Source organism: Pristis pectinata, chromosome 8 (genome assembly GCF_009764475.1).
Source record: "Pristis pectinata isolate sPriPec2 chromosome 8, sPriPec2.1.pri, whole genome shotgun sequence".
NCBI lineage: Eukaryota > Metazoa > Chordata > Chondrichthyes > Rhinopristiformes > Pristidae > Pristis > Pristis pectinata.
The window spans coordinates 43,702,224-43,729,765 of record NC_067412.1 but is presented as its reverse complement, the minus strand read 5'-3'; the positions used below and the strand labels follow the sequence as shown (position 1 = coordinate 43,729,765).

The window sequence follows — 27,542 nt, the reverse complement described above, 5'->3', positions numbered from 1 at the left end:
AGCATGGCTTTGTGAAGGGAAGATCATGTCTCATAAGCCTGATAGGGTTCTTTGAGGAGGTGACCAGGCAGATTGATGAGGGTAGTGCAGTAGATGTGGTCTACATGGATTTTAGTGAGGCGCTTAACAAGGTTCCACATGGTAGGCTTCTTCAGAAGGTCAGAGGGCATGGGATCCAGGGAGGCTTGGCCGTGTGGATTCAAAATTGGCTTGCCTGTAGAAAGCAGAGGGTGGTGTTGGAGGGAGTTCATTCAGATTGGAGGGCTGTGACTAGTGGTGCCCCACAAGGATCGGTTCTAGGACCTCTACTTTTCGTGATATTTATTAATGACTTGGATGAGGGGGTAGAAGGGTGGGTTAACAAGTTTGCAGACGACACAAAGGTCGGTGATGTTGTGGATAGTGTGGAGGACTGTCGAAGACTGCAGAGGGATATTGATAGGATGCAGAGCTGGGCTGACAAGTGGCAGATGGAGTTCAATCCGGAGAAGTGTGAGGTGGTACACTTTGGAAGGACAAACTCCAAGGCAGAGTACAAGGTTAATGGCAGGATTCTGGGGAGTGTGGAGGAGCAGAGGGATCTGGGAGTTCATATCCACAGATCCCTGAAAGTTGCCTCACAGGTGGATAGGGTAGTTAATAAAGCTTATGGGATGTTGGCTTTCATAAGTCGTGGGATCGAGTTTAAGAGCCGCGAGGTAATGCTGCAGCTCTACAAAACTCTGGTTAGACCACACTTGGAGTGGTGTGTCCAGTTCTAGTCGCCTCATTATAGGAAGGATGTGGAAGTGTTGGAAAGGGTGCAGAGGAGATTTACGAGGATGCTGCCTGGATTGGAGCATATGGATTATGAGGAGACACTAAGAGAGCTAGAGCTTTACTCTTTGGAGAGAAGGAGGATGAGAGGAGACATGATAGAGGTATACAAAATATTAAGAGGAATAGATAGAGTGGACAGCCAACGCCTCTTTCCCAGGGCACCAATGCTCAATACAAGAGGGCATGGCTTTAAAGTAATGTGTGGGAAGTTCAAGGGAGATATCAGAGGGAGGTTTTTCACCCAGAGAGTGGTTGGTGCATGGAATGCACTGCCTGGGGTAGTGGTGGAGGCAGATATGTTGGTCAAGTTCAAGAGATTGTTGATAAGCATATGGAGGAATTTAAAATAGGGGGATATGTGGGAGGAAGGGGTTAGATAGTATTAAGTGTGGTTTAAAGGTCGGCACAACATGGTGGGCCGAAAGGCCTGCATTGTGCTGTATTGTTCTATGCTTCTGTGGTTTTGAATGGCCTGCTTAAGGAAAAGCTACGCACGCTAACAACCTCCCGCACAGTGCAGGGGTGGTTGAGCATGCTGCAGCAGGCCATTGTTCAGTTGAATACACGGCCCACTGGCCAAGGGGAGTCCCCACTGTCCCGTCATCTGGCACACTCTCCAACTCCTGACTTGGAAGACACGGAACCACCCAAGACCGAGGACTCGGGGAGAGTATGGGTACGACAGTCACAAGGTCCTCCTCAGAAGGGAGAAGTTGTCGCATGCGGTCCCGGGGACACTCGTTGGGTCGCGATTCCGGGTCACATTAATCTGTCTTTTCTGCATACCCGACACCTGACCCGACTAGAATGAGTCTGTTCCTCAACCACCCCCCCCCCCCCCTTGCAGGACAATGGGATTACTCCAGTCATTCCTTCTGTTCACCGCGATGATCGGCATTGGGACATCTGCCAACACCTTCCTCAGAGTCACTTATCAATTTGCCAGCACCACTAATAGATCCAATTGCTGGATTTGCGTGTGAACCCCAGCACATGCCGATGAAGCTCTGCCACTTATGCCGATCCCGCTGGATGACTTTCAGATGAACTGTTTGCATAGACTTTTCACTCCTGTAAGTTTTGGCATATCTGTTTGGGGGTGGTAACATCTCTTCCAGCGATCCCCGATGGGTTGCGTGTTTCAGGAACTGGTATTTCCCTCCCTACAATTTGACCTCCTCCTGAGTCCCGACTCTCAGGGTCATTCCACAGCTGGTAAGCAGACCGAAGTAATGCTGGTGCAGGGTCCCAAATGAGCACAGTTCCAACCTTTCAGTCAGTCACAGAGACTGCAGGCGAGACTGGTACCCGGGTGCCCCAGTGACCACTGCCGATGGTGCTGCTAAGCTGGGGGTTCCCTGCACTTTGACTGGGACCCACTGGATTTGCGGCCACCGTGCCTACCCATGGATCCCTGCAAGTTGGTACAGTTGCTGCTTTCCAGCGTTTGTGGTGCCCTACATCCACTCCCTAGACGACCTTGGGGAGCACCCGGCATACAGCGGCCACCGGGACAAGAGGGTCATTATGGAGGCAGAGAGGTTTTGGATGATAGCCTTATCCAGATATGGCATGGCCCGATTGTCCCATGAGGTCATCCAGATGACCAGGGTGCTCGAGACGCCAGCCAACAAAACGGCAGTGGTACTGCAATACACTGAAGGCACCCTGACGTGGGCGGCGGCAGAGCTGACGGCCATCAGGATGGTCGCCCTGCAGAATCAAATGGCCCTGGATTACCTACTCACTGCTGATGGTGTTACCTGCGCAGTGATTGGTAAGGAGTGCTGCACATTTATCCCTGATGAGTCAAGGAACATCACCCACTTGGCTGCTCACATTCGGGACTCAGTGACTAAAATTCAAAAATCAAGGGATCAGCTCCTCCAGCACGACACCTCATGGGGAAACTGGTAGCCGTTTGCGTCTCTGGGGGGATGGTGGGCAACTGTCATCCACTGGGCTACTGCTCTCATTCTCATTGTTATTGCTGTCTGTATATTATGTTGTGCTTGCCAGATTATCAAGAGCACGTCTCCCTTTCATTAGTGTTGTATATTAACATATACTGTAGTTTTAAGCTTGGAAATAGTTGTTACTGTGATTTATTGGTCTGTTAAGGGTAAGACTTCTATTACAATATATGGGTTTTCTTTTCACTGCATTCCATGTAATGATTGGTGGGTGGTGTGACTTCCGAGGGGTGGACTGTATTGTGGAGGATTGTGGCTGTCACATGATAGCACTGCCCACTACCTGGTCGGAAGACACACCACTGCTAATCAAGGTTTGGCCCCATCCCACCCATCAGCACACACCTGACCATTGGCCCCTTTAAGTACCTTTGTACTTGGCCTTGGGCCATTGGCCTTTGTAATCGATTAGTCCTTGCTGACACTGAGCCATTGGCCCCCTGTAAATTACCTGGGCTGGACGCCCCAGCCCTCCAGCACTATAAAGGGTGCCACGCGTGCTCAGCTTGCTCTCTTTTGCCACCTTAGAGGGACCACCCTGCTTCACTCCAAACCGAGTACTATGGAACGGCGCTAGAGAAATTGTTGGTGAGGTGTGCACTGTTAAAGGGTTGGGAGCGATTTAGTTAGTGTCCCTAGCAGCACAGAGCCGTACCTGCACTGAGTCAAGGGGTGGTGAGTATCGTATTGTTTTTCCTTGATTGTATGTACCTAGTTCCTTGTGTATGTGTGTGTGTATTTTATCCCTGGTGCGATTTTCCTACGCTCGTTCTAAACTATGTGTGTGTGTGTGTTACTCCCGTTACCATTTTCTCACACTCGTCTTTTGTAAATAAAATCATTTACTGCCAGACTGTGTTCAGTGTCCTTGCTTTTGAGATCCATCGAATCTGTTTTCTCACTCACAACACCACCTCCAACAGGGAGAGTTTAGCTACCTATCCTTGACATTCAATTACATTACCCTTGCTGAATCTCCCACATAGGTCACCAGGGGTCACCATTGATCAGAAACTCAATGGAACATAACTACTGTGGTTTTGAGAGCAAATCAGAGGCTGGGTATCCGACAGTGAGTGACTCATCTCCTGACACCTCAAGGCCTTCTCATCATCTACAAGGCACAAGCCAGGAGTTGCCTGGATGAGCGCAGCCTCAATGGCTTTCTAGAAGCTTGACACCATCCAGGACTAAACAGACCATTTGACTGACACCATCAACCACTGCAGTGTCTGCAATGTGTACCATCTACTAAATACACTGCCTAGGTAAGTAACTAGGTAGCCTAGTTACTTACCGAGGCTATTCCAACAACACCTCCCAAACCTGCCACCTCCACCACCAAGAAGGACAATAACAGCAGGTTCTTGAGAACAACACCACCTGCAGGTTCCCCTCCAAGTCACACACCATCCTAACTGGGAAATAAATCGCCAGTCCCTCACTATGGCTGGGTCTAAATCCTGGAGCTCCTCCCTACCAGCACTGTGGAGCACATTCACCAGAAGGACTGTAGTGATTTACAACGGATACTCACCCTCACCTTCTCATTGGCAACTAATAATGAAAATTAGGGACAGTCACTAAACACGGGCCTCCCCAATGACACCCAGATACTGAAATTTGAACGAAAGGAACAAAATCACTTCCTCCATTCATCACCCAGGGCAGTGGGAAAACTTGGAATCTTGAATGAAAGAGTCTGGAAGAAATTTTCCAAATGTCAGGAGTATGACTTTCTTTCCTACATCTGCAACCTACCTACTCACACCTGACTGGGTGAGAACTGTCAGCGTGACATCATGTCAGGCATCAAACTGATGTTAAGTTGTCTCAGGGCTCAGCTCAGTGGCAGTCGTTGTTAGGCCCTCATGTGTGCCAGTCAACTGTCATGGTGAACTCCTGTCCTTTGTAAAGGTGGTTCAGCTCAAGTCTGTGGGTCCCTCACCCTCTGACTTACCTGTTTCACTCTGGCCTATCACAGAATTGGTTCCGTCAAAACGGGTGAACCAGGTCAAGCGGTTAACCTGTAAGATTGAGGAAGAGTGGTTATAACACAATAGGCAAGGATATTGATCATACTGTTATTAACGATGTGGGCTCACAACATCAGATCAGTGATGAAGGAATGCCTTTCATCTGACTCTCCAGGTAACCAGTGATTTCGTGGAATATGTGTGTGACTGAACTTTAGCTGAGACATGCCCACTCACCTCCCGAGGGGGAGAGCTGGAGATTTCCTTCTTGTGGCCACAGAGCCAGAAAGGACGTGCATGGAGCTCCAGAAACTCATATACAGGTTGGAAAGATGAACAGGATCTTTCCTGAGACAGAAAGTAATTCTCCAGCACTAGACTCTAATTATTCAACACATAAACCTCCATGTCTCTCGATCTCAATTTCTTCCTAAGATGCCCTCTAAAATTCAATACATGAACTAAGCTTGTCATCTGTCCCAATGCCTCCTGATGTGACCCAGTATATAATTTTCATATTTCAAATCTCTCTACAATGTAGAAAGAAGCCATTTGGCCCATGGAGTGTATGCTATCTCTTAGAACAATCCCAATAGTCCCAGTCCCTTACTTATCTTTCCTATAATATGTTCACACATACCTATGATCTGACCCTTGAATCTCCACCACCCAACTACACTAAGGGCAAACTACGCTGGTCAATTCATCTACCCATGTGTCTTTGGGAACTGGGAGGAAACCAGAGCACCTGGAAGAAAATCCATATGGCCTCAAAGAGAACGTGCAAACTCCACATGGACAGCACCTGAGGTCAGGATTGAACCAGGTTCCCTGATGCTGTGAGGCAGCCACACTACTAGCTATGTCAGTATGCTGCCCTGAGTTTGGTAACACTCCTCGTGACATTTTGTTGTGTTAACGATGCTATATGAATGCAACTTATTGCTTTTATTTACGGACAACCAATCTAAAGAGAATTTTCAAATAACATGGGCCAATGACACAGTGTTTGTCATTTCCCACACTATCACCTCTGCCTTGTTTTTTTCAGATCACTTTGCCCCTCACTTTTTAACCTCTCCTGCCTTCCACCCTGACACTGACCTGTCCTTTCGCTCTCCCTTCCCCACCCACTGCATTTACTTATCAGCTTTTGCATCTTTTATTTTTGCCTGTTTTCACAAAGGACCTGAAATGTTAACTCTGTTTCTCTCTCCACAGATGCTGCCTGATCTGCTGAGTGTTTCCAACATCTTCTGCCTTTGTTAGAGACTTTTGCTTTTGCTTTGGTAATGGGAGGGGGGCAGGTTGAGTTTCCAGATGAGGGAGCAGAAGAGGTTAACACCAGCTGCTGATCAGAGTCCCATCATCCATCCAGGGTCGCTCCTGATCAGCCCTTCCACCTCTCAGCCTCATCCATTTCAAGTGTGGAGGCAGACAGTATTGACAGTCTGAAGTGTTTTAAAGAAATACATAAAATGTAATGTTTGGCTGGGTGTTGGAATCACATTGTTACCCCAGCTGGTCCATTAATGCTGTCTCATGCATCATGCTGTTTGGTCACCCTGCCTAGACACTCCTCTCCTCCAAAGGATCACTACCCTCGGACAGGAGAAGAACAAGCCAATATCCACATACTTGCGTGCAGTTTAAAAACATCTGCAGTTCATGCCCATCTGTTAGGATACAATCTATCAATGAGCAGGCATTTTAGTTACTAGAATTCAACAGGTGGCCTCTAAATCTCTCTTGTTCTAAATAGGTCCAAGTTTTTACATCTGTGGTAACTTTTTGATTGTGGTAACTTTTTGATCAACAACACTCAAGAAGTTTGACACCATACAGGACGTAGCAGCCCACTTAATTGGCACCCCATCCACAACCATTCACTCCCTCCACCACCGACACACAGTAGCAGCAGTTTGTACCATCTGCAGGATGCACTGCAGTAACTCACCAAGACTCCTTAGACAGCACCTTCCAAACCCACCGCCTCTACCAGCTAGAAGGACAAGGGCAGCAGAAGCAAGGGAACACCACCACCTGGAAGTTGCCCTCCAAACCACACACCATCCTAACTTGGAAATATGTCACCATTCCTTCACCATCACTGGGTCAAAATCCCGGAAGTCCCTCCCTAACAGCAATGGCTCAAAAAAGCAGATCACCACCACCTTTTCAAGGGCAATTAGGGATGGGCAATTAAATGCTTGCTCAGTCTGTGAAGCCCACATCCTTTGAATGAATGTAAATAGAACAAGTCCCTTACCTTGTCAGGGTCTGGAGGCGTGGTGCTGAGACTGATGGCCACCACCATGATCAGTGTGAAGACAGAGAGGAGGATGGAGAAGTGCAGGTAGTGAACATGTTTGGTGATCAGCGGCCGCTCGTCAGGTTGGCTACACAGAGGCTCCGGGTAAATAAAATCCAAAACCATTCGACAGCAGCCCACCAGGATCCCTGTGAGGAGGCCCCAGAATGCACCCTGTGCACACAAACAGAGAAAGATGGAAAATAGTGAGATATTCACAGGTTCATCCTCCACCATAGGATTGTGTTCAAACATCACAAATGCAGAACTAAAATGGCCAAATACCACAAGAGAGGCACTGAACCAAGGCTCAGGTTATCCTGCTCACATCTTGACACCAATGAGCTGCAGACTATCTGAAACATATCATCTGTGCTCCAGCACAGAGCTGCAGAGGTGCTGCACTGCTGAAGAGGAGAGCTGTGGAGCTGCCCTGGCTGAAGTTGTTTGCTGAAACAGGTTACCTCATTACTGCAGCTCATTACCTGCATTACAAGCCTTCAAAGCCCACCATTCCTGTCAGATCCTTCGAACCATGCAAAAGTCATGAACAAGTTTTTCTGAGTAACAAGTAGCTGACTGGAAGTTTGAGCCATTAAATGAGGAAGAACCAAGGAGATGACAGGGCTCAGATTAACTTTCACCTACTAGACAAAGATTTCTCACTTGTTCTGAGCATAGGCCATGTCTACTCCACTCGCCCTTAACACAGCACTGCCTTCAATCCATTCACCTGATTCCCAGGGCAAGATCCTTGGTCAGTTTCTCTCATTTGCATTGTTGCATATGGTTAGTGCATGAACAAAGTAATAATGTGAAGTTAATGACTGCAATGTGAAACAGCCCAAGTATCCTCAACACTGGACTGTTTCTTGTTGGATCTGTGGGAGTTTGTCACAAATCTGCCTACTGAGAATCCTAAAGCAAAGAAAAACTGCAGATACCAGAAGTCAGAAATATAAGCAGAGGGTTCTGGAAATACTCAGCAGGTTAAGCAACATCTATGGAGAGAAAAACAGAGTTAACGTTACAGGTTGATGACCTTGCACCGCAAATGGAGTACTGTGCTCAATTCTGGTCACCCCACTACAGGAAGGATGTGGAAGCCACAGAAAGGGTGCAGAGGAGATTTACAAGGATGCTGACTGGATTGCGGAGCATGCCTTATGAAAGCAGGTTGAGGGAACTCGGCCTTTTCTCCTTGGAGCGACGGAGGATGAGGGGGCACCTGATAGAGATATATAAGATGATGAGAGGCATTGATCAGGTAGATAGTCAGAGGCTTTTTCCCAGGGCTGAAATGGTTGCCACAAGAGGACATAGGTTTAAAGTGCTGGGGAGTGGGTATAGAGGAGATGTCAGGGGTAAGTTTTTTACTCAGAGAGTGGTGAGTGCGTGGAATGGGCTGCCGGCAACGGTGGTGGAGGCGGATACGATAGGGTCTTTTAAGAGACTTTTGGGTAGGTACATGGAGCTGAGAAAGATAGAGGGCTATGGGTAAGCCTAGTAATTTCTAAGGTAGGGACATGTTCGGCGCAGCTTTGTGGGCCGAAGGGTTTGAATTGTGCTGTATGTTTTCTACGTTCTATGTTCTAACTGGCCAGATCTGACACAAACTGCAAAAGCTGGTTATCTAAAATTGTTGAATTTAATGTTCTGTGGGCTATAATGTGCCCAGTGGAAATATAAGATACTGTTCCTCAAATTCATTTGGGCTTCAGTAAGCAGTGTAAAAGGCCAAAGACAGAGGTGTCACTGTGGGAATGGACAATTAACATGACAGGTAACTAAAAGCTCAGGGTCACCCTTGTGGACTGGACAGAGATGTTACACAGTGTGGTCTCTCCATCTGTGTTTGGTTTCTCCAAAGTGGAGAGACCATGCAGTGAGCACCAAATACAGTGCAATAGGTTGGGAGGAGCTGCTTCACCTGGAAAACAGTTTAGATCCCTGGATTTTGGGAATGGAAGAGGTTAAAAGGGTAGGTATTGCACCTCTTCTGCACAGAGAGGTGCCATGAGAAAGCCATATGTAAGAGTTATCAGAGAATCACTTTGGCAGCGGTCTTTTCAAAATGCTGAAAGGGGAGGGGGAAGAAAACCTGAAAGACGAACCCACTGGAGGTGGTAAAAGTCCCTGCAATGTAGAGTCTGGTGTGGTGGAAGGTGAGGACAAGGGAAACTCTACCCTTGCTGTGGCAGGGAGAAGTGGGCTTAGACCAGAAGTGTGGGAAATCAGACTGACATGGTCCAAGAAGACAGAGGGTGGTAGTGGAGGGGTGTTAATCTGGCTGGAGGTCCATGACCTGTGGTGTTCCACAGGGATCAGTGCTGGAACCTCTAAGGTTTGTGATATATAAGTTATAAGATACTGTATAAGATGTAGGAGCAAAATTACGCCATTCAGTCCATTGAGTCTGCTCCACCATTCAATCATGGTTGATTTTTTCAACCCCATTCTCCCACTTTCTTCCTGTAATCTTTAATTCCCCTTACCAGTCAAGAATCTATCAATCTCTGCCTTAAACACACCCAATAACTTGGCCTCCACAGTCCTCTGTGGCAATGAATTCCACAGATTCACCACCCTCTAGTTGAAGAAATTCCTCCTCATCTCAGTTTTAAAGGAATGTCCCTATATCCTGAGGCTTTGCCCTCAGATCCTAGACTCTCCTACTAATGGAAACATCCTCTCCACTTCCACTCAATCCAGGCCTTTCAAGGTTTCAATGAGATCCCCCCTCATCCTTCTGAACTCCACTAAGTACAGGCCCAGAGACATCAAATGCTCCTCAAATGTTAAGCCTTTAATTCCTGGGATCATTTTTGTGAACCTCCTCTGGACCCTCTCCATGGCCAGCACATTCTTCCTTAGATACAGGTGCCTGAGGGCACATACCACCAGACTTAAGGACAGCTTCTACCCCACTGTGATAAGACTATTGAACGGTTCCTTTATACAATAAGATGGACTGTGACTTCACGATCTACCTTGTTATGACCTTGCACCTTATTGCACTGCACTTCCTCTGTAGCTGTGACATTTTACTCCGTACTGTTACTGTTTTTACCTGTACTACATCAATGCATTTTGTACTAACTCAGAGGTTTTCAACCTGGGGTCCGCGGCAGGTTGCCTGGGGGTCTGCAAGCAAGCCAAGAAAAAAATGGAAAAGCGACCTGTTACAAAGACGTAGCTTACTTGCTTGCTCCAGTTTTCCACTATTCAGAAAATCAGCCATATCTATTCTATCTGTTATAGGTGACAATCTTAGAGACTTAGACAGTGTTCCCTTCTGGTAAGCTGCCGCCTAATATTCGATTTGTGCAGTCAGAGTAGTCAGTAGTGTTCACTACTCACTACTATTCTGTTGTGCACTGTAGTGTTAACGAGACTGAGTGATGTTGTTGGTGTGCCTTAATAATATTGCTTACTTACCATGCATTTACGCCAGTGACTTCACTGTTAAACGAAAAGTTCTCAAGTGTGTAAATTTTAGTCACTATTTCAATAGGGCCTATGTGTAGTAATTTAAGCGTTGTATGCATGAATTATCAATTGTTTGATTTTGTGGACTTTGGGGGTCCGCCATTTAACAAGGACATGTTCTGGGGGTCCACAGCATGAAAAAGGTTGAAAACTGCTGTACTAACTGAATGTAACTGTACTGTGTAATAAACTGACCTGTACAATCGGTTTGTAAGACAAGCTTTTCACTGTACCTTGGTACAAGTGACAATAATAAACCAATACCAATACCAATATGGGGCCCAAAATTGCTCACAATATTCCAAATGCAGTCTGACCAACACCTTATAAAGCCTCAGCAGTACGTCCTTGTCCAAATGACTTGAATGAAAATGTAGATGGGTGGTGATGACATAAAGATTGGTGGAATTGTGGATAGTGTAGAGGGCTGTCAAAGGATACAGCAGACTATGGATCAGTTATAGATATGGACAGAGAGATGGCAGATGGAGTTTAGTCCAAGCTAGTGTGAGGTGTTGCACCTTGGGAGGTCAAATGTAAGCAGAAAGTATACAGTTAATGGCAAGACCCTTGACTGCATTAATGTACAGAGGGATCTTAGGGTCAAAGTCCATAGCTCTCTGCAAGTAACTAGGATGGTAAAAAAGGTGTATGCAACACACACAAAGCACTGGAGCAACTCAGCAGGTCAGCATCTATGGAGGGAAATAAACAGTCGACGTTTCAGGTCGAGACCTTTCATCAGGACTGGAGAGGAAGAGGGCAGAAGCCAGAAAAAGAAGGTTGGGGGACATGGAGGAGCACACGCTGGCAGGTGATAGGTGAATCCAGATGAGTTGGCATGCTTGCCTTCATTGGTCAGGGCACTGAGTATAAGAGTAAGGAAGTCATGTTGCAGCTTTATAAAACTTCGGTTAGGCTGTATTTGGAGTATTGTATTCAGTTCTGGTCGCCCCATTACAGGAAGGGATTACAGCAGAGATTTACCAGGATGCTGCCCAGATTAGAGGGCTGTAAGGAGAAATTGGACAAACTTGGGTTGTTTTCTCTGGAGTGCTGGAGGCTGAGGGGACACCTGATAGAAGTTTATAAAATTCTGACAGGCATAGGGTAGACAGTTAGAATCTTTTTCCAAGGTAGAAAGGTCAAGTACTAAAGAGCATGCATTTAAGTTGAGTGAGTGCAAGAGTCTGACCGTGACTCTGCTCCAGTTCTCCCCATTCATCCCAGAGGCACAGGCCTTCCAACAAACACAACCCTTACAATGATGACACTTACAATCTAACAACTAATATTAACTGTCAAATGTAAAACAAACAGGCACCATCTCATTTGTCCGTCTCCAGAAGCATCCGGCCATGAAGACCACTGCCACCGGCGGTTGCAGATAGGAACTGATGGACTGGATGTACATGAAGAGCTGGCCACCTTGGCTGATTTGCACCAGAGGAATCCAGAGGACGGACATGACCACCAGCACCAGCACAAACACCCTGCAGTGCAGACAGAACCACAGTGAGCAATGGCATACAGCAGCCTGACTTCCACCCAATGCCTGTCTCACAGCAGCATTGAAACCCTGCAGTGACTCCCTAAACAAGCACTCCCTACACTCCTTCCCTCATAAACACTTCAAAGGGAAGGCTTTGTAATAAGAGGTTGGGATGGACCAATTATCCCACATAAATTCAAAATGACTACAAATCAGGTTGCAGCTCAGCTGAGTTGAACTTTGCTCCAACTACAAGACTTGCAGATTTGTCAATGATGTTTTCACCTACCTTTTGTAAGATGAGGTGAGTCAGCAGGAGACTGGTAAAGCAAACTTCAAATGTTACAGTTCCTGTCCTTAGGGGCCTCCCAGGCACACCGAGATTGGCATTATTGATAACCAACCAACTGGCCGTTCTCAGGAGAATTTGTCATTCTGACAGTGTTTGTCCTTCACCTCACACTGACACACCCTGGGGTATTGCTGTCATTGTCTTTCTCTCTAGATATTCAATATCTAGATCTTCTTGAGCTAAATCAATGCCTACTCTGCCTCAATTTTCCTACATCTAGATTACGTTGGACCTCACCCTGACAGTGGAGAAGGCCGAGGATGGACAGGTCAGTGTGAGAATGGGCAGGGGAGCTGAAATGGCATGTAACAGGGAGCTCAGGATGGCCCCTGGGGACAGAGCGTCAGTGCTCTACAAAAAGGTCAGTTAACCTGCACTTGGTCTCACCAATGTAGGGGAGGCCACATCGAGAGCAGTAGACAAAGTTGGAGAGGTGCATGTGAATCTTTGCCTCACCTGGAAGGGCTGGTTGGGTCACTGGCCATTCTGAGCTCCCGTGACCGTCCTCGGACTTCTCCACTGCCAGGGTGAGGCCATACGCAAACTAGAGGAACAACACCTCATATTCTGCCTGGGTATGAACATTGAATTTTCCATTTTCAGGTAACCCACATTCCTTGTGTTCTTTTCTTTCTCCTTCTGTTGCGCTCAGGTTTCCCCCTCCCCATCTAGTTCCATCCACCCATCATCCCTCCCTTGTCTGGCTCCTCTCACCTTCCTTACTTATCAGATTCCAGCATCTGTAGCTCCTTGCCTCCACTTATCAACTCCCAGTCTCTGTCTCTTACCTCCACCCTCCCCTCCCTTCCCCCTACTGGCTCCATCTGCCCCTTTTTTCTCTCTCCTTATCTGTCTCTACCTCTCACCCACCAGCTGCTGTCTCCCAGCTCCACCCTTCCCCTCCCATACCTGGCACTATCTGCCCATCATCTCCCTCCTCACCTGGTTCCACCTGTCACCTGCCAGTGTGGAAGAATATGCACAACGTGGTTGCAAAAGGGTTAATGATTAGCTGCATATCCTTGCTACAGCACCACCAAATCTATCAAGAACCTATAACCGCTTGAATGAATTGAGCCTTGTGCAGTTAGGGTTGAGCCTGTTTTTTGTCATTGTCTTGCCTGTCTGCATCTGACCTCTGTGTGACCTAGCACAGGTCATGGAAAGTTACAGAACAAGAAGAAACTGTACAAGAAAAAATTGTAAGAAAGGGGGTTGAGCCAGTTTTGGTTGAGATCATGGTGCTTTCCCTTAACTGCTCCCTTGCTAGCAAGGTAATAAAAGAATGATTTGGCTGTTAACAGTCGCTGTGCTTCATTTATTTACGACACCAGCATCTGCTTCACCCCTCCCTCTCACATCTTTATATTGGCTATCCTCCCCCTATACCCTCAGTCCTGATGAGGGTCTCGACCTAAAACATTGACCACCCCTCTGCCTCCACAGCTGCTGCCTGACCTACTGAGCGCCTGCAGCAGTTTGTTTTTTGCTCCAGTTTACAGCATCTGCAGTCTCCCTCATGGTTGGGTGAGGAGTTTATATCATGGAAATATTAACAACATAATGTAACAGTAATGGTTGAGAAATCCAATCAGGAATGGAATTACGCAAGGAGGGACAGAAGGATAATGAGACAGCATTCTTCGACTTAAACACTCCAGGTCATTTTTAAACAGAACTATAAAAGCAGCAGTTTGTGCCCATGGTATATGAGCCAAGCCACATTTCCTCTGGGGAAAGCAATGCAACACACTGTGCTAACTGGGAAACAGGTGAGGGAAAGGGAGACCCTGGAACCAATACATTTAAACAGAGCAGATGGACAATTAAACTGGTGATATGGGAGTGGGCCCTGAAATCATTGATTAAACAGGACAGACCCTGAGTCACACGTGAGTGAAGGCAGGGGTGGGGGGTGGCCCCAGCCACACTATCTGATCATGGACAAGCTTGTTGAAATAGCTGGTCATTTACGAGTGGTTCATTGACGGGCTGAGGTAAGTAGAACATTAATGCAAGGCAATATCTGCCCTGAGGTGGGGTAATTAAGTTGGCGCATGCTGGGTATAAAGCTGACAGCTCCGCGAGGTGGATGCTGACATTGACCTTGGCTGGAAACCTTGATGGGTTTAAGAAGACTGGGGAATGAAACCTACTGCTGCCCACGGTCAATGCTGAGAGTAAATCATCCACTGGGAGGGAATCGATGACATTGTGGTAATTAGGGCAACAGCCATTCCTTTGTTAATCAGTAAAACCGCTTCATTCCTTTGCCCTTACAGACAGTGGAACCCTTTCCCCATCAATCTCCCACCACTCAGTATTTCTGTCCTGCAAGTTCTGATGGGCAATCCGACACAATCATTCCAAAGCCTCAGTCCCCTATGACCTCATGATCTATCTTGTTATGACCTTGCACCTTTTTTGCACTGCACTTTCTCTGTAGCTGTGACACGTTACTCTGTACTGTTATTGTTTTTACCTGTACTACCTCAATGCACTCTGTACTAACTCAATGTAACTGCACTGTGCAATGAATTGACCTGTACAATCGGTTTGTAAGACAAGCTTTACACTGTACCTCAGTACAAGTGACAATAATAAACCAATACCAATACCAATACCCCCCATAGCACATCTCACACCCTCTGACAGCACAGCCTACAGCACCCTGCTCCCTCTGCCATGGGAAGCACTCAGCTCAAGCCTGCTGATCATTTCCACCCTCACCCCCCCCTGCAACACCAGACCCATCATTCCCCCCCACCCCACCACATCCTGTAGTAACATTCATTGCTTTAAGGGTGTTACCTCTTTAAGGGCTGAGTCATGTGACTAACTTCTGTCTGGGCTGCAACAGTGTATTTAGAAAGCTCCACAGAGGCAGCCTGTGAGGGATGCATGAATAAAGATGCACTTTGTATCACATTCTGTGCTTCCCCTAAGCACTTGCCTGTGCATTCTGCAAATGGACCTCTCTCTCTCTCTTATCCACATATCAATATTGAGGCACTGAGCCAAAACTTCAGAGTTCGATCAGGCAGCACTGCTGACACCATGTATCTGTATCACTTTCTAAGTTCCCGACAGATAGCTGGTGTTAAGTTAATGAAGGGACTTTCCCTCCTGTGGGAATGTTACACAGGAACAACAGGCAACTCCAGTGTACAGAGTGATAAACTTTCTGGAAACTTCTCCCTCAACTTTACTGCAAAATAGACAGAGAGCAGTTGGCCATGTGCTACAATGCTTAAAGTAGCACACACCCAAAGTTACATCAGGCACACATCCAGTGGAGTACCCCATGCTGTAGCCCCTCAGTCATCTGCTACCTACATTCATGACCTGGAGGAGGGGGCAGAGTGTAAGGTAGACAAGTTTGCCAATGATACACTCACAGGTAGGAGGGCAGGTTGTGATGAGGATACTGTGACTCTGCAACAGGATGTAGACAGGGAGTGAGTGAGTGAAAATTTGGCAAATGGAGTTTAATGTGGGGAAGTGTGAGGTCATGCACTTCTGTAAGAGGAATCAAAAGGCAGATTATTACCCAAATGGAGAGGCTATTGACGAGTGGAGTTCAGAGGGATGTAAGTGTTCTGATGCATGAGTTACCAAATGTTAGCAGGCAGATGAACTAAGTTGTTAAGAGGGCAAGTGACAAATTATTACAAAAGGGTCAGAGTTTAGAAATAGAAAAATGTTGTTACAATATTAGAGGGTGATGGTGAGGGCACACCTGGAGTACTGTGCACAGTTTTTGATCTCCTTGTTTAAGAAAGGATATACTAGCATAGGAGGCAGTCCAAAGGAGATGCATCAGGCTAATTCCCAGGATGTGAGTGTTGTCCTGTCAAGAGATGCTAAACAGGATGGATCTGCATTGTTTGGAGTCTAGAAGAAAGAGGGGTGATCATATGGAAACATTCTAGGTCCTTGAGGGGACTGACAGGGTAGATGTTGAGATGTTTCCACTAATGGGAGAATGTTCAACAAGGGGACATAGTGACAAGGTAAGGGGCTGGTTATTTTAAGCTTGAGAAATTTCTTCTCGCAGAGTGTGGTGAATCTCCAGAATTCTCTGTCATAGAGGGTTGTGGAGGCTGGATCAACAGAAGTGTTTAAAGAGGAGGTAGATAAATTGTTGAAAGATCAGGGAATTGAGGGCTATAGAGATGAGACAGAAGGGAAGATGAGGCCTGGAGCAGATTAGCTATGATCATATTGAGTGGTGGGGCAGGCTTGAAGGGCCACTCCTGCTCCTATTTTCTTGTGCTCTTGTATAGTCCCTTCACCAGAAGTACTGCAGTGGTACAAGAAGATGTGTCACCACCACCTCTGGGCCAAATAGGCATGAGTTATAAATGTTGGCCTTGGAAATGGAATAGGTTTTCTTATTGTCACATGTACCAAGGTACAGTGAAAATCTTGTCTTGCATACCGTTCATACAGATCAATCCATTACACAATGCATTGAGGTAGTACAAGGTAAAACCTTGCTAGTGACAAGCTCATCCCAACATATTAAACAATTTTATAAAATGAAATGATGGTTCAGACTTGAGGGATAGAAAGGTAGGATGCAATGTTTCGGTTATAAGATCTCCACAAAAAGTAAAGATTTAAGACAATGTATGGTAATGAAGAATCGTTCCTGAGAGTCTTAGTTCAAAGATTGAGAGGCAGATCAAAAACAACAAAGACTCAACCAAAAGTTTCATTTTGGCAAGAGAACACAGAGCCGAACAGTTTTGGAATGTGGTGATGGGGCGAGTCTGAGAAATGGTACAGACACAGAAAGATAAGAAAGTGTTTCTGAGATCACACTTGGTAAAATTAGATTGTTTGCACATAATCATCAGGATCCAAGATCCATGCAGAAGGGAGTGTGGAACTGACCCACTGGGAGTCCAGCAGTTGCACATTCAACAAGAATAAACTTCATCTGATAGTCAATATGGAGAGTGTGATTGAGATCAAAGCCATCACCTGGTCAAATCCCTGAAGCAAGTGCAGGGTGAGTGGTAAGATGGAGGTGCTGCTCACTGAGTCTGGGCAGATGGCATAGAGACTCAAGCTGCCATCTTCTCACCTGCTCCCAGGTTCCAATTTTCCAGAGCAGGAATCTGATATCCAAATCCTAACCACTAGCATCTCAGGGAATTTATCACAAAATTCAGCTGGGGGAACAACAGCAACCACTTGTATTGATATTGTGCTTTTTATGTAACAAAGCTTCCCAAAGTCCTTCACCAGACTGAAATTGAACAAAATTTTGACACAGAAGGTAGGCCACTAAAGGTTTGGCCAGACAACTGGGTTTTCAGCAGTCTCAAAGGAGTTAAGAGAGGCAGGAAAGGAATTCCAAAGTGTGGGCTCATGGCATGACTGCAGAGAATATATTTGGGAATGATCAAAAGACCAGAATTGGAGGAGTGCAGGTAGCTCAGAGTTCGACAGATGAAGGTGGTTACAGAGGTAAGGAAGGCCTGGCCATCTGAGAAGATGTTGTACACCCAGTCACCGTAGGCCATCATGCTTACAGGAGATGGAAAAGGGGACTCGAGTTAAGAACCGGGCAACAGATTTTTGGAAGACATCAATTTCCAGATGGTAGATTGAGAGAGGCTGTCCAGGAGGGTGTTGTCAACTAGGGTAATGAAACCAGTACGGGAGGGTTTCATCATCAAGTAAAATAGAACATAGAACATTACAGCACAGTACAGGCCCTTCGGCCCACAATGTTGTGCTGACATTTAATCCTGCTCTAAGATCTAGCTAACCCTTCCCTCCCACAAAACCCTCTATTTTTCTGTCATTCATGCGTCTACCTAAGAGTCTTTTAAATGTCCCTGATGTATCTGACCCCACAACATCTGCCGGCAGTGCGTTCCATGCACCCACCACTCCCTGTGTAAAAAAATTTACCCTGACATCCCCCTCACATCTTCCTCCCATCACCTTAAAATTATGTCCCCTTGTGTTAGCCATTGTTGCTCTGGGAAAAAGTCTCTGACTGTCCAATCGATCTAAACCTCTTATCATTTTCTGATCCTTCTTCTCTCATCCTCCTTCTCTCCAAAGAGAAAAAACCCTAGCTCGCTCAACCTATCCTCATAAAACATGCTCTCCAATCCAGGCAACATCCTGGTAAATCTCCTCTGCACCCTCTCTAAAGCTTCCACATCCTTTCTATAATGAGGTGACCAGAACTAAACAGAATACTCCAAGTGTGGTCTGACCAGAGTTCTATAGAGCTGCAACATCACATCGCGGCTCTTGAACTCAGTACCCCAATTAATGAAGGCCAACACTCCATACGCCTTCTTAACAACCTTATCGACCTGAGCACCAACCTTGAGGGATCTATGGACATGGACCCCAAGATCCCTCTGTTCCTCCACACTGCTAAGAGTCCTGCCATTAACCTTGTATTCTGCCTTTGAATTTGATCTCCCGAAGTGTATCACTTCACACTTATCCAGGTTGAACTCCATCTGCCACTTCTCAGCCCAGCTCTGCATTTTATCAATATCCTGTTGTAATCTACAGCAACCTTCTACACTATCCACAACACCACCAACCTTTGTATCATCAGCAAACTTACTAACCCACCCTTCCACATCCTCATCCAAGCCATTTATAAAAATCACAAAGGGCAGGGGTCCCAGAACAGATCCCTCAGAACACCACTGGTCACCGACCTCCAGGAAGAATACGCTCCATCTACTACCACCCTCTGTCTTCTATGAGCAAACCAATTCTGAACCCACTCAGCCAAGTTTCCCTGGATCCCATACCTCTTGACTTTCTGAATAAGCCTTCCATGAGGAACCTTATCAAATGCCTTACTAAAATGTGGCAAGTTTTGTGGATGGATTGTTGTATGTTCCAAAATTCCCTAGACTCTGGTGAAGTTCCAGCAGATTGCCAAACAGCAAATGTAAAACTGCAGCTCAGGAGAGAAAACAAGGAAGTACAGGCCAATGGCCCAACAGCAGTCACTGGGAAAATGCTGGATCCAATCATCAAGGAAGTGATGATAGAAAGCCGAGAATGATTAGACAGAGTGGAAGTGGTTTAGAAGGGAAAATGGTGCACAACAAGTTTATTAGATTCTCTAGGTATGTAACTGGCCAGATAGTGAAGGAAAGTCAGTAGATCATGTGGGTTGAGTTTCTAAAAGGAATTTGACATAACTCAAGATAAGGGTACAGGGTGTCAAGAATAACTTATTACTATGGGTAGAGGTTAACAGAACAGGGATAAACAGGTTGCCTTATGGTTGGCAAGCAATAGCCAATGGGGTGTGCTTGCACAAGAGATACAAGGTGCAGGTACAGCAAGTAACTAGGAGTTCTAATGGAACATTGGCCTTTGTTGTAAAGTGGGTGGGGTGTAAAATAGGGAAATTTTGCTACAAGTGCTTGGGACATTGGTGAGGCCATTCACAGAATACTGTGCACAATACCAACCACTGTATTTAAGGAGTGACACAGTTACCTTAGCAACAATGCAGCGGTTTCACTTGATTGGTTCTTGGGACAAGGAGGGTTGTGTTATGAGAAAAGGTTAGGTAGGTTGTGTCTGTACTCCTGTAGTTTAGGAGAATGAGAGGTGACCTCTGTGAAACGTAAGGTTCTGAGATAAGGAGAAATTTCTTCTCTCGGACCTTTGTAAATTAGTGAAAATCTCTACCCCAAGAAGTTGCGGATGTTGAGTCATTTAGTATATTGGAGGTTGAGGTTGATTTTCAGACTGTGGGGGAGTCAGGGTTATGGAGATTGGACAAGAGAGGGAACGTGAGACCAGGACCCAATCAACCATAATCTCACCGAACAGTCCAGGGCTGTGCGGACTTCTCAACCTCTTCCTCTCCCTCTCCCTCCCTCCTCTTCTGCTCTGATTTCTGATGTTCTTTTGGTAGACAAAGCCTGTGTAGGTGGCAGCATGGCTGTGTGGTACAAAGTTCATGTCGAGGTCAGCTATAACAAAGAGGCTGTGAATGGTCTGATTCCGTCTCATGTCAGATGCCAGAGAGCAATGAAAGCAATACAGTCATAGTCACAGAGTCAGAGAGTTGTACAGCACAGAAGCAGAACCCTTTGGTCCAACTCATCCATGCCAACCCTTTTGCCTGTCTACACTAATCCCATCTGCCTGCATTAGGCATATCTCTTTAAATATCTAAATGTCTCTTAAACCTAGTGATTGTATCTGATTTCACCACCTCCACTGGCACCTACCACTCTCTTTAAAAACTTGCCCCGTGAATCTCCTTTAAGCTTCCTCCTTCACCTTAAAGCTGGGCCCTCTAGTATTTAACATTCCCACCCTGGTAAAAAGGGATACCATGTCCTGGTGAATCTCCTCTGCACTCTCTCCAGCACCATCACATCCTTCAAATAGTGTGTGGTGACCACAACTACACATAATACTCCAAGTGCAATCTAATCAGTAAAGTTGCAACGTAATGCCCCGACTGTTCCCTGACCTATAAAGGCAACCATGTCATATGCCTTCTTCACAACCCGATCTACCTGTGTTGCCACTTTCAAGGAACTAAGGACTTGGATCTCTAGGTCTCTCCGTTCATCAACATTCCTTAGCACGCTACCATTTTCTGTGTATGTCCTACCACTATTTGCCTTTCCAAAAAAAAATTTGTCTTCCTAAAATGCATCACCGCGTGCTTGTCAGGATTAACTTCCATCTGTTACAACTGCCTCCACTGAGGAATTTTCATACCAAATCATTCATTGTAAATGATGTTTTTACAAAGTAATTGAGTAATTTCTGGCATTTCTCACTAGCTGGTGATAGCTGTTGGAGGTGTGTTGTGGGAGTGTGAGGGAGGCTGAGAGATACAGGCAGGGAAGGGAGCAGGGAAGGCCATATTAGAAGGGGCACTGCTGGAGGGTCTGGAAAACAACCGACAAGGAGGAACACTATAACCCACTGTGTTTCAGCCCAGTAACACGATTCGGAGAGGAAAAACATGAGGAGACTCACAAGAAATTCTGCAGATGCTGGAATCTGAAGCAATACACAAAAAGTGCTGGGGGAGCTCAGCAGGTCAGGCAGCATCAACAGAGGGAAATAAACAGTCAACATTTCAGATCAAGACCCTTCATCAGGATTGGAAAGGAAGAGGGCAGAAGCCAGAATAAGAAGGTGGAGGGAGGGAGGAGGAGCACTCGTAGGTGGGTGATGGGTGAGTTCAGGTGATAGGCGAGAGCAGGTGAGGGGGGAAGGTAGGTGGGTGGGGGAGGGGGGAAGGAGAGGAGACTATTTTGGTCAGACACACAGAAGAGGTTCCATGTTGCTTATGGTCAGTCTGTGACGTTTTCTTGGATTAAACGTTTCTCCCCCAGCAGCTCTGCCTTTCCCTACCTGCCAACAACCATGAGCTCCCATTCGGAGCAATGGGGCCGGAGGTGGTGCCAGATGTCCATTGTAAATAATGTGCTCGCGCTGTTGAAGATTGAAGTGAGGGAGGACATGAGAGCAGCGATCATGACTGACATCATCAGGCCCCGCAGCCCTGCAGTGGGAGAGTGAGAACAGGAACAGGGTTAAACCAAGCTCCCGCCAGGAGCTGAGTTATAACAAGGACCAGAGGGTTGGTGGCACATTCACAGGTTGAGGCACACCAGTGAGCATCACACACTCACCACCTCAGCTTCTGGTTCATTTCCTGGGACTCACGTTCACCCTTCCTTAACTCAAAAAGCACCTTCCCTGAAAATCTGTCACAGCAAAGGGAGAGGAAAAGGGGAGCATCTTCTTTGTGATGATGAAGAAGGAGGGGGTGAGAAGGTCAACACCTGATCATGAGATTCTGTTCCAAGACCTTGTGCCACAAGCCCTTAAACTCACCCTTGAATCAAATTCCCCTGCACTCCAACTCACCAGGAGATATTTTCACCTGGAAGGAGATGGATAATGTTGGTGACAATTGTTTGCTGCCAATGTTAAATGGTTTTGATGGATTTAACCAGGGGTGGAGGGCCATTTGCAAGTTAAAACAGACCATGGGCCGGAACTGTGACTGGTGAGGAGTCAGCAACATGAAGTGGGGCCACACCACTCTCCTGACATCCAGCAGGCACGTGGGGCCACGGGAGCCCTGAACCAGATCTTGAACTGAGGGCTGAGGCCAGTTCCAGCATTGGTCAATGGGCTGCAGCACCCGCACCACTGCCCGTTTGTGCCTCCTTTAACTACCTGTTATCACCAGTCACCCTCCACTGCTGACATCTTCTACCTGCCCACCCCATCCATCCTCTCACTGACCTACCCCCATCAATCTTATCTCCCAATTTCCACCACCCTGTTCATAACAGAATATTGGATATTGCTCAGTGACTGTCTGAGGGTTACTGAGGGATAGGATGGGCCTGTGTCCCATTGTTTTGGCACCTTTGACTTCAGTGGAAAAAAACTGCTCAACCCAGAAGTTTCTATGAATTCCAGGTCCTGACAAATGGTCAAGGAAAAGATTTCAGGATAAGAGGAACAGAGGAATACAGATATTTTGTGGCAGAGTGGGAGGGAGCTGGAAGGGACCACAAGGACTGTACAGGACATTGGTGAGACCGTCCCTGGAATATTGTGTGCAGTTCAGGTCACCTCACTGTAGGAAGGATATGATTAGGCAAAAAACAGTGCAGGAAAAGTTCTCAAGGATGTTGCCAGGACTGGAGGGCTTGAGTTATAAAGAGAGATTGAGGCTGGGACTGTTTTCTCTGGAGCGAAGGAGGCTGAGGGGTGACCTTATAGAGGTTTATAAAATCATGAGCAGCGTAGATGAGGAGGATGGTCACAGTCTTTTTCCCAGGGTCAGGGAGTCTAAACTAGAGGGCATAGGTTTAAGGTGAGAGTGCAAAGATTGAAAGGGAACTTGAGGGACAAGTTTTTCACACAGAGAGTGGTAGATCTATGGAAGGAGCTAGTAGAGATGGGTACAATTGCAACGCTTAAAAGACAGGTACATGGATAGGAAAGGTTTAGAGGGATATGGGCCAAATGCAGGCAAATGGAACCAGCTCAGGAAGGCACCTTGGTTGGCATGAATGATTAGTGAGGAAGGGCTTGTTTCCATGCTGTACAACTCTATGACTCTGTGACTGGTATCGACAGGTATGGCCAAATGGCTGTACGTTCTATGTACCTCCTGGCAGTAACTCCATTACCAGCTTTGGGTAGGCGATGTCGGAGCAACCATTCGGGTTACCGCAGATCCTAAGGCAGGTGTCGGCGTCAGCACAGGCCACTTGATCTAAAACAGGAGCGACAATGGAAGTAAGACATGGTGAGCTGCAGGAAGGCGGCGCCTGGCAAACCTCGAACACCTTCTCCACTTACCTGGAAAGAGCACTCGGCTGATCATACCCGGGAGAACCATTATAAAGATGGGCAAGATCTTTAAGCAGGCAGCGAACAAGGAGCCACCTTTGGCATGTAGGAGTGTCCTGCCAGACAGGGACCTCTGGACGATGACCTGAGGTTTGATACAATGGAACAAGATCACTGAGCATCAACACTGTGAGGAAACATGCCAGGCGTCTCCGCTATCCTATGCCAGCAGGATGCAACTGGGGGAGGGGCGGTGTTGGGAAGTGGATCTACAGCTTTGCCGCTCGCTAAGCTGACACAAGAGAGGGTGTGCAAATGCCAACGTGAAGAGTGGGGAACGGCAACAGGTTTTGAGAACTGGGGGAAGGTAAAGCGGGACTGAGGTGAGAAAGCAGAGGGTGGTACCTGGTCCGTGCACCAATACCAGATGGAAGGGATTGTCATTCCAATCAGTACTCCTGGCCAAGGAAAGTCAGAGGTCACGGGATCCCGGAAAATGTGGAAAGCATCTTTTCTTGGATAGCCACAGGAGGTGTTGAAGTCACGGACACTTGGAATAGCATAGAAGTACGTCTCCTGAAGGCCTGAGTAACCTCCAACTTCAGCAAAAGCTGTGGAGCAGAGAGCTGTGTTACTGGTCTTGAAGAAACCCAGAAGTATATCTAACACTGTCTTATAAAATGATCAGCCTCTCTTGGATGTTCTATTTTACAGCTCCTTCTGCAAGAAGGTTTCACTGTGTTTGAATGTTCCACAACCAATTGAACCTTATCCTCTGAACCCAGGTCTCAGGACTACCACATCTCTCCAACTACATGTTGGAGACCATGTAAGGAAGGAAATGCTTGCCTTAGAAGAGGAGTGAGGAAAGTTTACCAGTCTGATTCCTGGAAAGAAGAGATTTTCCAATGAGGAGAGACTGATTGGATTCCTTGGAGTTTAGAAGAAGGGATTTGAAAGGATTGATGTGAGAGGCTGCTTCTCCTGAGGGAGGAGTGTAGAGTCAGGAGAAACAGATTATGACAGATTTAGGAATGAAATGTGGAGACAGGTCATGGGCATGTGCCTTGTGAGTTGAAGGAACTGTCTACCCAGGAGAGGGGTAGATGCTGAGGAGGAAGGGGATTGAACAACCTGCTGGAAGGACAGAGAGAGAAGCTCGGCCACAACACTGGAAGGCAGAGCAGGCAGCTCGACATGATCCTGAGGATCATTTATACTCTCACTGCACTTCACAACTTGAACCTAACCTCCTATTGAAGCCAAATCAAGGACAGTACAGCCCCCGAATTCACCATTGTTCAGGATATGTCACGGTGTAACCATGTGCTTATAATATTCTGCTTATAATATTCTGCATTAAATACTTGATACACACTGCCAGAATTATGAGGAGCAACCGTGTGAAGGGCCAGCCCACATCAGAGCAGGACAATGTCACGGTGTAACCATGTGCTTATAATATTCTGCTTATAATATTCTGCATTAAATACTTGATACACACTGCCAGAATTATGAGGAGCAGCCCACATCAGAACAGGACAATGTCACGGTGTAACCATGTGCTTATAATATTCTGCTTATAATATTCTGCATTAAATACTTGATACACACTGCCAGAATTATGAGGAGCAACCGTGTGAAGGGCCAGCCCACATCAGAACAGGACAATGAACTCTGCAATAAGCTGAGGCAGGACAACATCTCCAGATCACCCCTGCCACAGCATCACCAGATTACAGAATGCATTCACTGAACCCATGTCAAACAGAACTGTGGGGCATGTCATGCTCAGAGAAAGGGTAACCCAATGGCTGATTCACACTCCCACTGACAGATTTCAGTCAGAGTCAAAGTGGGACTAAAGCCCCAGCAGAAGCAAGCAGTGCTGGCTCTGACCAATACCCTCACTGGTGCTATTGGGGAGGCTTTAAACTTGTTTGGCAGGACTAGCACACAGTCTCTGCAGTGTGTACCTTCTATAAAATGTACAGCAGTTACTCACTCAGGCTACTCCAACAGCACCTCCCAAACTCACCACCTGTAGGTTCCCTCCAAGCCATGCACTGACCTGACAGGGAAATATTTCATTGGTCCATCATCATCATTGGTCTTAATCCTGGAACTCTCTGTCCAAACAGTACTGCAATTCAAGACGTGGGCTCACTCCACCTTCTCAAGGGCAATTGGGGATGGACTATAAACCTTACCTGCAATGCCCAAAGGAAGTTTTGATTTGATTTGGAACCTCTAGCCTTGAATGTTCAGCTGAATTCCACTCACCATATCCCATGAGAATGAGAGCTCCGATCAACATGATGACAGTCTGGAGTGCATCAGTGTATATTACTGCCGCCAGACCACCTGCCCAATAAAGAAATACAAAAATGACCTCTGCTCATTGGTGCAAATGTCCCTGACCAGAGCCAATGGGGAGCCAGTTAAGAAATGGGCGAGAGAGATACATCACGGAAACAGACCCTTTGGCCCACTGAGTCCACACTAACCAACTAATCTAACCATCTAATTCTACCCTAACCCATTTTATTCTCTTCACATTCCAATCACCTTTCCCAGATTCTGCCACTAACCTACACCCACTGGGCAATTTACCCTGGCCAATTAAACTACCAACCCACACATCTTTGGGATGTGGGAGGAAATCCATACGGTCACAGGGAGACTGTGCAATCTCCACACAGACAGCACAAGACGTCAAGATTGAACCGGGGTTATTGGAGCTGGGAGGCAGCAGCTCTACCAGCTGTGTCACTGTGCCGCCATGAGTTGCTGTTGAAAGCAGCCAACTGGAAGAAGGTTGGAGTTGGAATTTTGTGGAGCTGGTCCTGGGTACGTACTGTAACAGGATAAGACATCATCACCGTGAACTTGAGGAAAAATGTCCACAGATGGCCAAACCTACCTCCAACAGTGTAGAGGGTGGTGATCACCAATAACCCAACTACTGCAATGTACAAGTCCCAGTGGAGAGCTTGTTGAATAAAGATAGCTCCTGCATAGATATCCACCTGGGTTAACACATGAGTATAAGATACATTACTCAGCAGTATGTCATGACGGAACCCCACACACACTCTGAGTTACACTGGAGACACAAGAGACTGCAGATGCTGTAATCTGGAGCAACAAACAATCTGCTGGAGGAACTCAGCAGGTTGAGCAGCATCTGTGGGAGAAAAGGTATTGTCAATGTTTTGGGTTGAAACCAGTCCTGATGCAGGGTTTTGACCTGAAACGTCAACAATTCCTTTCCTCCCACAGATACAGCAGATTATCTATTGCTCTGTGAGTTAAACACTCCTGGGTGTTTACCCATAGCCCTCTATTTTTCTCAGCTCCATGTACCTATCCAAAAGTCTCTTAAAAGACCCTATTGCATCCGTGATAGAAAAACCCTTTCTATCTCCAATGACTTTTAGTCCTGATGAAATAATAACTTTGTTTCTCTCTCCACAGATGCTGCCTGGCCTTGTGAGTAATTCCAACATCTTGTTCTTACTTCAGATTTCCAGCATCTGCAGTATTTTGTTCTGTGTTATATATGAGCTCACATACAAGTTATGCCAAGGGCATTTACTCTTCACACTGCAGTAATCTTAATCCTGTGTTGTGCATTTTCTCATTTCTTTGATATGAGACACACTCTGACAGAGGGTCTCTGACATGTTAACTCTGTTTCTTTTTCCATAGATACTGCCTGACCTGCTGAGTGTTTCCAGCAGTTCCTAGTTTTATATATTTCACTCATTTC

General features: G+C 46.5%; 1 protein-coding gene across 3 annotated transcripts in view; it reads right to left on the bottom strand.

Annotated features, from left to right (window-relative positions):
* Positions 1 to 27,542, bottom strand: part of slc5a11 (solute carrier family 5 member 11) — a 45,644-nt gene that overhangs the window by 6,508 nt on the left and 11,594 nt on the right. For all 3 annotated transcript variants that reach the window (XM_052022370.1, XM_052022371.1, XM_052022372.1), the window contains exons 7-15: positions 26,694 to 26,799; positions 26,054 to 26,134; positions 24,176 to 24,381; positions 23,780 to 23,915; positions 23,586 to 23,693; positions 21,806 to 21,956; positions 11,893 to 12,061; positions 7,038 to 7,253; positions 4,753 to 4,819 (exon numbers count right to left, since the gene is read on the bottom strand). In XM_052022370.1, the coding sequence (XP_051878330.1) occupies positions 4,753 to 4,819; positions 7,038 to 7,253; positions 11,893 to 12,061; positions 21,806 to 21,956; positions 23,586 to 23,693; positions 23,780 to 23,915; positions 24,176 to 24,381; positions 26,054 to 26,134; positions 26,694 to 26,799 (1,240 nt within the window). The remainder of the gene's footprint in view (positions 1 to 4,752; positions 4,820 to 7,037; positions 7,254 to 11,892; positions 12,062 to 21,805; positions 21,957 to 23,585; positions 23,694 to 23,779; positions 23,916 to 24,175; positions 24,382 to 26,053; positions 26,135 to 26,693; positions 26,800 to 27,542) is intronic.